The following is a 12,773-nucleotide window of genomic DNA, read 5'->3' on the forward strand; positions in this document are numbered from 1 at the left end:
CCTGCAAATGCTTAAGGGAGAAACGAAGAAAAGGCAGAAAGTCAGTTGAAGGATGGAAAATGAATAAAAGAGAAACAAGGCAAAAAAAGCAAAATTCAATTGAGGAGGCAAATGGTTGTGGGAGTCACAAAAATGAATCACACGCGAGGCTGGTGCAGTCTAGCGGCGTGGTAAGCAGCGGAGTGCAGCTAGCCCGGGAACCGGCTCAATGTGGTTGCTCTGCAGCCAGCATTAAGTAGGTTCCTGGGAGGGGGCGGGCCAGAGGGCGGGAGGGAGAGAGCGTGAAGAAGGTGTTTAAGGGAGGCAAAAGTCGAAAGAAGAGGGGGGAGGAAGCAAAAAGGCAGAAGTTAGTTAAAGGTGGGAAAATGAATAAGGGTGAGACGAAGCAAATACGCAAAAGTCAGATAAAAGGAGAGAAAATGGTTAAGGGAGAAACGCAGCAGAAAGGCAAAAGTCAGATCAAAGGAGGCAAATGGTTATCGGAGAAGCGAAGCAAACAAGCATTGGCCGCGCGGCTCACTGAGAACATCAAAGCGGCCGAAAGGGGAGAAAGGAGGGGTGAGTGCAAGCCGAGGTGACAAGAAGGGCTGGGCGAGAAGGGAGGGGGGGGAATGCCAGCAGCAGAGGAGCCTGATTAAAGCTGAAGAAAAGGGAGGGGGAGAAGGGAGGAGGGAGTGCGAGCAGCAGCTGTGCATGTGCACGCCATAGTGCACTCAAGCTTCAGGCCTGCAAAATCATGTGGGTAGCACTTTGAAAACCTGTATAATAAATGCTCTCCGAGCAGCGCATGCGCGCTGGCTCAGCGAGACCTAAAAAGCGATTACCCAAGAGTGCACAATTTGTCACATTAGGAAGTGATACCGGACCTTCAGATTCCATAGTTTTCCATCTTACTCATTATACAACTCGGTTTGAGTGGTTACAATGGTGAGAATCAGGGACTACTCTCACCATAGAAATGTCACTGTGAAGTGGAACCTGCTCATATATTAAATACAAAGTACACAACCAGCATATTTTGGCAAAGTAGGAACGCCATGATAAACATTAAGTCTTGTAGTGCTATGGCTAAAACTCTACCACTTTCAGATGTCTAGTGGTGGAGGTTGAACATTTGCATATGTCCACCTCAGTGAATTGCAAAACGTGTTGGTGGTCTTTGTCAAGGATTTTTTTTATAGCACTTGCTTCCTTAACAGAGCATGTTTAGAATTGCTCCTAAAATTTACAAATAAGAGACTTAAGACATAGGGAGATTGTGAGATCGAAGATTCTATTTCATTCCAATTCAATAATCAAGTAAATTCCTTTGTACACTTGGCTCACCAAAGGTATCAATAGCAAGCTGTGAATGTTTACCCCAGGGTGCAGTAGAATGACAGACTCAGATGCAGCATACCAAAGTATTGCCAAATCTGTGACTTTTCTAGAGCCTAGTTGTTTAATTGAGAAGGAAATACGGAAAGCAAACCTCAAAATAATACAAGGACTCATTGTCCACACTATGTTCCCATCCACCAACCCCTTTGTTGGTATCAATGTGGTCCTCTGTCACATCACAGACCATACTTCATGACTCCTGGGAAAATGTTTACAAGTGCTCGTGCTATAGACAATACTCTTCAAGGTGACTTCCAGGTTTAGAAGTAGTGGCCATGTGGGAAGTGGTGCACTGAAAACGAAGAAATCTGCAAACAGGTTGCATTTCTTAAAGAGCTGGTGGCGCAACAAAAGTCATATATAAACAAACAAGTACATACATACATAAATAAGTAAGCAAGAGAGGCAGCTGGCTGACAAACCCTGACACCGAACACTCAATTTCAGACAGATCTGCACATCTGATCAGGAAGAATGCCATCACTCAGAACGGACCCTATGCCCCATGCTCTATGATGTTACAGGTGGAAACAGAATGTGATTTACACTCAAACACACATATGGCTGAAACTCGAGGGCCCAAGTCCCTATATTTATGCCGAAATTTTTTATGTTTGTTATTTTATTACAAGAGTCCGGTTGACAGCTAAAGCTATCAGACCATAGCTAAAAGTAACTTAACATACTGCTAAACTTAACACATACAATTAGAAACACGTACAACAAATCTTCAGTTGGCACAACAATATACAGCTCCCTCCTAAGGCACTGAACAAGGATTTTTCTATTCCCAGAGCTTGTTGCAAGGGGGTAACAAAAACGAATAACCTTGCCCACTACAGTAATTAGTCAAATTCCATGAAGAAACAGAATGTATTCCTACAGGTTTTAGCACATTGTAACAACAATCCATAATGATCTATTGTATTTAACATTTTTCACCATACACAAGTGCACTTTTGCCGTAACTTTTTGTAATAAACGGTGCAGCTATGAGGCATCTGAATTAAAATGTGCAATTAACCAATCAGGTATTTAGCCTTTATCATAAGCTTGTCACTATAACCAATACTGCCCTACTGGGCTAAGCAAAAGCTTTGCTAATTGGCAACCACCAGGCATACATGCAAAAATTACACATGTATACAAATTACACACAAAATGCAACTCGTAAGTTTGGCCTAACAAGGATTCTCACCATGCAAATAGTCTATCAATAGGGTTTGTCAGGGTGATAATGAACACCAAAACCCTTGTCACCCACGGTCATCTACGAGATCACATGTAACAAAATACCATAAAATGGGCTTTACCACCATATAGTAACAATCCACCATAAAAGGCCTACTGGCTTTAACATTCACTATAAACAATACTGCATTTCTCCTCAGGTTTCCTAATAAACACATATCAGAACTAGGGAATATGACAAAATATTTCTGATGAACCATATAAACCTATATCTACAGCTTGTCACAATAAGCAGCTCCGGCCCACTGTATGGAGCATACAATTTACAACAAGGAAGCCATTAGGAATAATTAAACAAGCATTTGCAATGCAATAGGTCTTGCATTTGCAAGCGTTTGAGGTATTGGGATTGTAAATATCAATGCCTTTTATTTATGTATTTGAAAAACCTGCAAGCAGTGTGATGCCACAGCCATTACTCTTGGACAGATTACGCCCTTGTTCCAAGAAATTTGATTTATGATGTGGATATTGATGTTGGCCCCAAGATGATGTGTGATCCAATTATATACCGTTTACTTATGAATTTTATTATTACATGAAGAGAATCTAGGCTCCAAATGTATCAAGTTTTTTGGGGGAGGGATACTTTTGCAATGGACTATGGTTGGCTTGGTCAGATCAGAATATGAAGTCTTTGAGAAAACTGAAGTAGTCCCACCTCCAAATCAGTTTTAGCAAGAGGCTCAAGTCTGTGTGCTAAAACCTACATTAGCAGTTGTTACACAATAACACTTATATTACAGGTGGATGCACTTTACGTAATTTGGGGGGGATTTTAAAAAAGCTTTTGAGAGGGACCAAAATACAGACTGGGTGGCACGCTATTTTTTCATCCCACTTAAAGCCCTCCTTGGGGAGACATACAACCCAGCACCTCCTGTCTAGTTAGTTCTGCAAGGGAGTAGTTGACGTTGGAGTAGTTATAGATCTCCATCCGATACCCTTCCAGCTCCAAAAATATCTAGTTAGGTAAGGCAAGTGTTAGAGAATGTGTAATAGGTTTTTGGTGCAGTCCCAGGTCTACAACTTGTGGTAAATCTGTGAATGCATCAAAATCCATGGATGTTGCATAGGAACACCCACGCAATGCCCATGGAAAAACCTCCCTGGCGCAGAGTAATGCAACACATTGATTTGTGCTGCATTGCATCACTCGAGATTTATGAACCACTTAGGCCACGCAAGAGGGATGCAGGGGGTCTTGTAAATATGTGCCTTAGTATTTTTTTATAGGGATTCTATTTATTGCACGTCAATAAATAAAAGTTAGCGGTGGAGAGAAATGCTCAGGTGTTTTAAAGGTTTGTAAACATTGGTACCCACGTGTAGGAGGTTTCGTTGAACCGTATTCCTATTAGTGCGGATTAATTTAAAAGCGGGATAAAATAGCTATTGAAGAAAGAATATTTATTCTACCTAGGGGAAAACCCAGATGAAAAGCGGTATAGGTAGGTTTTGTAGACATTCCTGCGCCTGAGACAGTGAGGTCATCTGTTGTGTGCCGGATGTGGAAAACCACTTTAAAGCGCAAGATTGGAAACGAGACGCACACCAATACTTAAACCTCTAGCCGGGGGAATTCTGCCAATTACGTCATGTAAGCAGACACTGAACCGGACTCAAAGCGTGCCCGAGAGGTACAGCTAATGGCTTCCTTTCTGCACAGCGGTACAATCCCGAGTTGCAGTGTAATTGTTGGTAGCTCAGTGGGCTGGTAGCACGCTATAGTTGCCGTTTTTACTTTGCAGGTCAGAGGTCGGACCTCCAGCACGACCGACAAACCCTATCTTTTGTATGACCCTGATAAAAGGAGCACCATTGAGGTGGATAAAATAGACGATTTGTTAATTGCGAGTCATAGTTCTGCCTGAATTGTCTCCTGCGCACATTGTCAATGTTGTGAAAAAGAAAGGCGATATCTGCGCAGTTAGGGTCATGTCCTTACTGATTCCGAGAGCTGCAGCAGTATTAGCAGCGCACAATCTGGGCACGCCTGTCAAAGAAAAAAAAAGTCTCCGTTGGTTAATATGCCTGCTGCAAAGTACTGACTGCAGAGCTCAGATCTGAATCCCCGCAAAATTCAGCATTCTAGAGCATTCTGTGTTGACAGAGCAGACCGTATTAAGCTGGGCAAAAGAAACGCTGGATTTATTTTAAAGTATGTGGTGATTGCAAAACGGCTGGAGCAAGTGCTAGACAAAACAAATTAAAAAAACAAGCGCGTGTCTGCCTTGTAGAGTGAGCGCGTGGTGGGAGTGTGTGAGGCAGAGAGGAGACATCATGCGTGTGCACATTGCCTGTCCGTGCGCGCGCGTGGCTTGTCTCCCTTCGCCTATCAAACCCACAACAATAGTCTCGCCAAGGCGAAAGCAGCGCATGCGCTGCATTCGCTAGGCGAGACCTAAAAATAAAATGACAAAAATATACACAACTCCTCCGAAGAGGATATAACAAGGAAAATCACATTGTAGATGTTCTACTCTCAGGATTTGTCAGAGATAGTAACCAGCACCAAAACCTGTATCCATCTACTAAGGCATCAGATCTAACTTTTTTCCAGTAATGACCCAATCAAGCCCATAGCCAGTGTCGTTGGGTTGTCGAAACAACCAATTTAGGCCTGCTGTATGAAACATAAGCTTCCATATAAGACAGTGATAAAATTTGAAATATGTTCACAATTACAAAAGTGCTCTTAAGATGCCCTAACAGGGAATATTGTGAACTTTTTATCAAGGGTAATTTTAGAACTACATGGGAAGCGGTAGAGTACCGCTTTAGCAGAGTGACTAATAAAAAAGGCTTTTGTACTGTTTAATATATGAATACAAAAAAAGTGTCTGGTCCACCCAGCTGCTATTTGCCAGTGTAATAATTACATTTGGATATCTCAATCTGAGGAATATATTAACAGAAAGATAATGTACAGAGAATCATGAACGGATGTGCTTCCTTAACATTTTGTGATCGGTATTGTATATAGACCCAGTCACAGGTTATAATGGTCTGTGCAACTGCTTTTGAGAAGTATATAATAAAGTTTAGCTTACAGTAACTGATTCTACAAGCTGATATGGCTGGTACTAAAAAAGTGGCTTTCCACAGATGAGGAGGTAATGTGCTCATAATCTCCAAGAATGTTTTGAAAGGACAGTGTTGAGCTCACCTGAAGCACAAGCTCTTCTAATTGGAGGGAATATTTTTTATAGCCCTCCGACAAATCCTTAATCACCAGAATTGTGAAGCTGATGTAAGAGAAACTTTTGTCTTCAGGCTGTAATAGTAGAAACATGCTCCTCACAGAACATCAGAAAAGAACTGCAAGAACATTATGGTCACGTGGAGGAGATACAGTGGCACTGCTTCCACTTCACATGGGTTGTTCCTTGCGATCTATATAAACAATAGTAGCAGAATTCTCTTACATTATGAGGCACAAGACAAACTTTTTTTTTTTTTTTTTTAAATCTTTCAGTACCTCGATTATGCCTCGGGGCAAGCCAAATTTCCCATTTGTTAGGGATTCATGAGTAAAACTAAAGAATCGGAGGCTATGATGGAACACCTTGCCTGGGAAGCTGAAGAGGAGACCCGAAATAGCCCAGCTGTCTTATCTGTGCCCGCTTTGGCATTCTGAGAGTCGTACTGTATTTCAGTCTTATCTTGATGAGTAAACGAAATTCCATCATGCTGATCCAGCACCAGAGTTCTCATTTTATTGGGTCCCTAAGTTTTGACAACAGCTGGAGCCTTTCGCCCGTTAACCACAACATACACCCTATAACATCTTGTATGAAACTGCAATTTAAAAAAAATTAAACCAACTATGATAGATAGACTAACCTAAAGCCAAGTCCAAATACGAAGCTGAAATGGATGTACTGCATGCATTAATAACGTGTCAAATCTGAGGCAAAAGGAGGGGTACAAATGGGCCTATCATGTTACATTTCGACTAGAATAGAGTGAAGTAGTCTGAAAACATTAGTCAAGCAGCCCTGCCTGAACATCATTTACACCGAGGTCCTATTCTACAAAATAAACAGGAGAAGAAGTCTAAAGCAAGAATTGGGTAGCATGAGGCAATCAAATCTATGGTCAGCTTGGTTGGGTTTCTTTTATACAATACATAGCTACAGTAGTAGTGACAGCTTGTCTTCAACATACAGAGATAGTGAACTGCATTTTGCTGACTTTACACCATGTGCAGCCCTGCAGCCATAAAGCTGAAAGTAGCGAGGGTGATGTGGGCAATGTGGCTCTTCAGGAGCACAGTTTATCTCTGGTCAGAGATGGCACTCGATTACAACTTCATAAGAGGCTCATTAGATTAGTAAAATAATGCAATGTGAGGACAGGTTTTATAAATAAGAGAGGTTGACATAAAAAAAAATCTGAGGGGATTTCTCGGATTGGATAAGAACACATGATTCAAGTAAAACGGTCTACAAAGCGACTCCAAGATGAATCAAAACTAGATGAAGACTGACAATTTGCTCCCCTTTTATTCCTGTCTGCAATTTGTCCATTAGATATTTATGAACTAACAGGATATATTTTTCTATTGTCTTTAAAGAGGAAAAAAAATTAACGCCAGTTAGGCTATTCTAATTAGTAAAGAGAAAGTTCTCTCTAATCCCACAATGAAGAATTATTGGGCACAAATGGGAAACAATATATTTTTACTTCTAAAACTGAGTAGAGTAAGAATGCCAATATTATACATTAAGTAACAATGTTTTGCCTGTTTACCACATCACAACACATGGAGCCGCAGCCTCTTCATACGACTACTACAATTGGAATTATTTTCTCTTCAATTGAGTCGAAGAACCGGATGGGCACCATCTACAACTAAAATCAACTTACTGAATGCACAACCTTATATGGAGCAGAAAGCCCTCAAAGTGAGAGACTAGGCAAAAAATTGATTGGAATTGGTTTTCCTTTCTCAATGTTTTGTTTTAAAGCATTAATTGAATGGAAAAAACTATTTTAATGCAATCGCATCATGCTGTAAAGGATGTTCAGCTGCTGTGTGGTATGTGCTGTGTTTCTAGATTTAAAATCAAAAAGTAAACTTTTAGAACTGAAAACAATTTCTACTTTTATAGTTGGTTATGTCCCAAAAACTTTAATATTGGAACATACACATTTACATTCTGTAGCGTCACACTCGCATGAGAAAGACCCACGTTACGAAATGCACAATTACTCTACTCCAGACATCGCAGCAACTACCTGCATGCTGCAGAATGTTACGCAAATGTTGAAGAGAAGAAAAAAAAATCAAATAGTTTTAATCAACCTTCAGTATGATTGCCTTTTTTTGGCCAGTGATTTCATGGACATTAAGTCTACAGAGGGACTGGAGTCATTTTGGGATTTAGTGTTTGTTCCACTTTATATGAAATTACATTTTCACTTTCGAATAGGCATTTTACCCCTTAAGAGTGTTTACATCAGGATGGGCTGGAAATTGAGGCAATTCTTGCCCTATCTATAACTCCCCCAGAGAAAGCGTCTCCACGTTTTGTTTGCGTGCCCAGTTTACTCATTCCCACAACAAACTTGGCTTGCACCTATATGCAGGTTAATAGGTATACGTAGTCATCAGGTAGCCCTTCGTATTTTAACATCAGATTCACGCCCCAGTATTGGCTATTTCCATCGCTAAATTCCTGGGTGTCATGTGAGTGCTCCGTAGCAAAGCCCTTCAATGTCCTTCCACATGATTCTATTTATGTGTACTGTATTTGGTATGTACTGTTTGCTGCTTTATTATTACTCTGTTTTAATGGCACTGCCCCATCTGAACTGATAACCAACTGTGCACATATTATTGTTTATTGACAATCAATGAACAGATCTTGAATGAACCTATTTCTTTTAAAAAATATCTTTAATAACTCATGTATTTTTTTATATGATCTTACAATTGATTTTAATAATTTTTTATATTATATTTACTGCAAATAAATTGCACTTTTATGGCCCTGGTGGCCGAAATAAAGGGATTTTGATGGACTTCTTGATTGCCTGTCTTTGTGGTTAAAATACCTCAAAACAAATGTGGTAGTAGCAACCCTGGGCAAAACAGAAACTTAATAGACCTGAAAGTCTAGCATGATAGGTTGCCAGTTCATTCTTCATATTGTAACGATAGGGTAAGCATTCTGAAAAACACATGCATATTACACATCCCTCATTTGAATATGCTTACTTGCTTCAGAGAAACCAGTTATTTTTGGCATGCTGAACTACTGACACGGTTACCATAATTCATCAGATGAGTACTTACATCTAGCTCTCCTTCATCGATTTCCCCTTCATCTTCCTCTTTCTTTTTTTCATTTTGTCCATCAGGATGTCCTTGGTCATCCTCACTTTTTTTGCCGGGATCCTTTTTATCCCTGGGTGTCTTGTCACTTTTTTCCTTATCTTCTTCCTCATCGTCCTCATCATCCTCATCCTCAGGCTTTTCAATCTCATCTTCGGGTGCAGCAGTGCTTTGCTCATCAGGAACCTCTTCATCATAGTCCAACTCATGCTCATCTAGTTCCCGTGTCACAGAGGACGTTTCATCCATCAGATCGTTGTCTTTAAGTGTCCCTCCTTCTTTATGGCTTGGAGAGCCCTTAGGGTCCCTGCTCTGTTCATTATCAGAGTCCTGAGACTTGGTTTCACTGAGACGGTCCTCTTCATCTGAAGGACAGTCCTTTCCAAGTTGAGGAGACACTTTGTCTGTTAATTTAACTTTCTCTTCCTCTTCCTCCTCCAGGCCGCTTCTTTTCTTGTCCTCTCCCTCCTGGTCCTTCTTAGAGCTTTCATCGCCGTGAAGATTCTTACTATCTGAGAGAAGCTGTTGCTCCACTGAAGGACTCTGGTTATCTTGTTTTGGGCTCTCGGGCGTATCCATCTGTAGGTGTAAGCCACTGACTAAAACAAACATAAAAAGATTTTTTTTAAATCAATGCATAAGCACACATTAGATTATTTCACACAGAAGTCCTTGTGAATCAATAACATGGAAGTACAGTAATTTCAAAAAAATTAAAACACAGAAGAAAATTATCTTCCAATTAAGAGAAACAAAATAAAACACCAAATTCATTATTACATAGCCATTTTACTGAAATCCGGTTTCGAAAGACCAACACTCTTTCACAGGTTTATCAGCTGTATTTTTCCCCCACGTGTCAAGGTATAACAATCAAATTGGGTGGTGGTATCCCGATACTATCTTACTAATAAGTCAATTATTCATTCAGTGGAGTAGTCATTCTTCCTGCTCCAAACACAGCATTGAGAACAGAGCCACCCAACACACGTTTGCTGCCTTTCAGTCCCAAAAACCTGCAGCAGAAATGTAAAGCTACATCAATCTTGTTTGTTTTCTTCTGCTGTAGTGCAAAGTATTAAATTGAGAAGCATGCCCATCTGTCTCACTTCCCTTTAAATACAAGAAAGACGGTTTGACCCTGCCCATGCTTGTTTAGTCTTATGAATATCAATGCTGGGTAACCAACTGTTTGTGACAATTAACATACACAGTCCAACTCAAGGCGTTCTTACAAAAGGTGGCACACTTACGGGCAATGCTAAGAAGGCATCCAGAAATTACAATTTCTCATCAATTTTGCCACAATACCAATATATATATAAAATTAACGTTTCTACCATCTCAAATACTCATCTGGCTTTTCAGCATAAATTGAATCCTCACCAATGTGACTTAGATCTGCCTACTGGCAGGTAACGATCAGAAGACCAAGTTGGTAGATAGTTTACAAGCAAGTCAACATAGAAATGCTTTTATGCTTATTTTTACTGACCTCTGACAAAGCGTTCCATTTTATCTTAATACATTTCAGCTCATTGAACAGTGCCTCAGAGAACTACTTGTTTTAAGGTCTAGGACAGTGGTTCAAGACCGTATGACTTCTGTGGACCCCTACTTAACCATTACCGGAATCCGGGGACTCCCAATGAATAACTATTGGAATGCGGAGACCCCCATTGGGTCATTACTGGAGGCCAGGAATCCCCGCCTAAGTAATTTAGAGGATATGAGCAGCCACAAAACAATACATAAGTGATGAAATCTTTTTTTAATTCACAAACAATATACAAAAATCATACTTTTAATGGGTAGGTTGCAGCTTTTCTAAAATCAATTAAGGCAACCTACTGTTCATACTATATTCTGTTCGAAGCACTTGCGCTGTACCACAAACCAATCTGAGTATACAGACTTCATTTTTACCCTTCAATTTCAAATTCCTTCACACTTGCAGGGCATTTTGAAATGTTTAATTTTGTATTTTGCTTGTTTATTTATATACACTATACAATATTTAATTTTTTAACCAGTTGCAGCCCCTCTAAGTAGGCTTTGCACAAGCTTTGGGGGTCCTCGGACCATAGGTTAAGAATTGCTGGTCTAGGCCACAGATTGCTTTTGCTGCCTGTAGGCACCCTATTGTTTCCAATACATAACCTAAATGTAGAGTAGGCTTTGGATCAGCCTGTTGCTCCTGACTGAATGGCTCTGTTGTCTGGCTCAACAATCTCCTCTTGGTTCAAGGGCCTTCCTCCTTAATCTTGAGCCTGTCCCGTCCAGAAGCATTTCAGTCTCAAAGTGTTCTTACTGGCAGAACATAGCCTTGCACTGCTTACTTGAGGGCATTTTGTATTTTTATGTACTCTTTAGCACTTCACAGGAGAGCATGCAACCTTGCTTTCTTCTCCCTTTTTTCCTCTTACACCCTGTTCCACACTTTTGACTCTCCAGCTTCCCAATGCTCCCTGCTTCAAGTGTTTTTTTTTTAACGCACACTTACTGTAAATTAAAATATGAACAAAATTATTAGTATCACTTACCCCACTGCCATGTTAGAATGGTAAAATAAAAACAGCTGCAAATGATGCACGCACACAAATACTTCAAAACGCACAGATGACTGTACGATGCATTCTGCCATCTAGGAATTAGTCTGCTTTGATAAAACCCTACTACCAGATTGCCAGCAATGAGTGTGTATGCATTTGTATGTACACTGCAAAAAGGATCAGCGAAGCACATAGCACAGCCCTGGATAGCCAAGGCGTATTGGCTTTGCTGATGTTTATTCTCTTTTTCAGCAGTTTCTACCATGGTGTGACACTTCAGACTCGTCTTCTAAGGAGCGTCAAAACAGTCTGGAGTCCAACAAGGTGCCACAATCATTTTACTATTTTATCATTTCCCCTATGCTTTTCAATCATAGCTGCACTGTCCCCAAATATATGTTGTTTCATTGCATTTGAAGCGTCACAACTTTGGTGATCCTTATCATGAAGATGTCTTAGCTGAAGAGGTCTTTGTGTGACCTGCAAATCACAAGCCTTAAATCTCAGATTTTGAACAAAAATGTGTACGATAAAAAACAACTTTGTGCCTTCACTTTCATTCCAAAAGAGTGACAAATCTATCTGGGCGTTGGAGACACACAAATAGCACTAGGAACGCAAACTTATTAACATGAAAATTAGAACGAACGAAGCAAAACCATGAAGAAATCTCCACACAATCTTTTGGTCCAGTGAGCAATGGTAACCATTGCTAATTTTATTTATTTATTCCATTTTTTTATAGCTCCTTTCCACCAGAGCAGGTATTAAAGCATTTTAAAGCGAACCAAATGTTACTTACATGACATCATTGGGAAGGGGATGGGGAGGCGTGAATGGGTGGGGATAGAAGAGACGAGGGCACAGGGAGGGTGCCAAAAAGGAGATCCGACAACAAACATACACTGGAATAAAGGTAATTTGTCTGGGGTTGGAGATATCAGGTTGATTCTGGGATTTTGATAATTTTAGTTTGAAGGAATTTCACAAGGATGTTTTGTTGTGCATAGATCAGCAGTACTGGTTTGATTCATTTTTCATTATAGTAAAATAAGTGAATAGGGGAGAAGCCTTAATGGCCCTTTGCAGGGTCAACAGTAAGCAGCAAACAATTTTAGAAGGCGTCATTTAAATCGAAAAATAAAACCACCAATGGCAAAGAGGTCTCTCCTTTGAGACCTATTAGCTAGTTCAATTACTTTTACTCATGCTGTACAGCATCGGCAAGCAACTATGCTGCACAGCAA

General features: G+C 40.3%; 1 protein-coding gene across 1 annotated transcript in view; it reads right to left on the reverse strand.

Moving 5' to 3' along the window:
* The window catches only part of ZC3H18 (zinc finger CCCH-type containing 18), a 537,339-nt gene extending 527,770 nt beyond the window's left edge, over nucleotides 1-9,569 (reverse strand). The window contains exon 1 of the mRNA XM_085638957.1: nucleotides 8,936-9,569. Within this exon, the coding sequence (XP_085495083.1) occupies nucleotides 8,936-9,553 (618 nt within the window). The 5' untranslated portion in view covers nucleotides 9,554-9,569. The remainder of the gene's footprint in view (nucleotides 1-8,935) is intronic.
* Nucleotides 9,570-12,773: the final 3,204 nt, after the last annotated feature.

The sequence above is a fragment of the Triturus cristatus genome, chromosome 12 (genome assembly GCF_964204655.1).
Source record: "Triturus cristatus chromosome 12, aTriCri1.1, whole genome shotgun sequence".
In the NCBI taxonomy this organism is placed as follows: domain Eukaryota; kingdom Metazoa; phylum Chordata; class Amphibia; order Caudata; family Salamandridae; genus Triturus; species Triturus cristatus.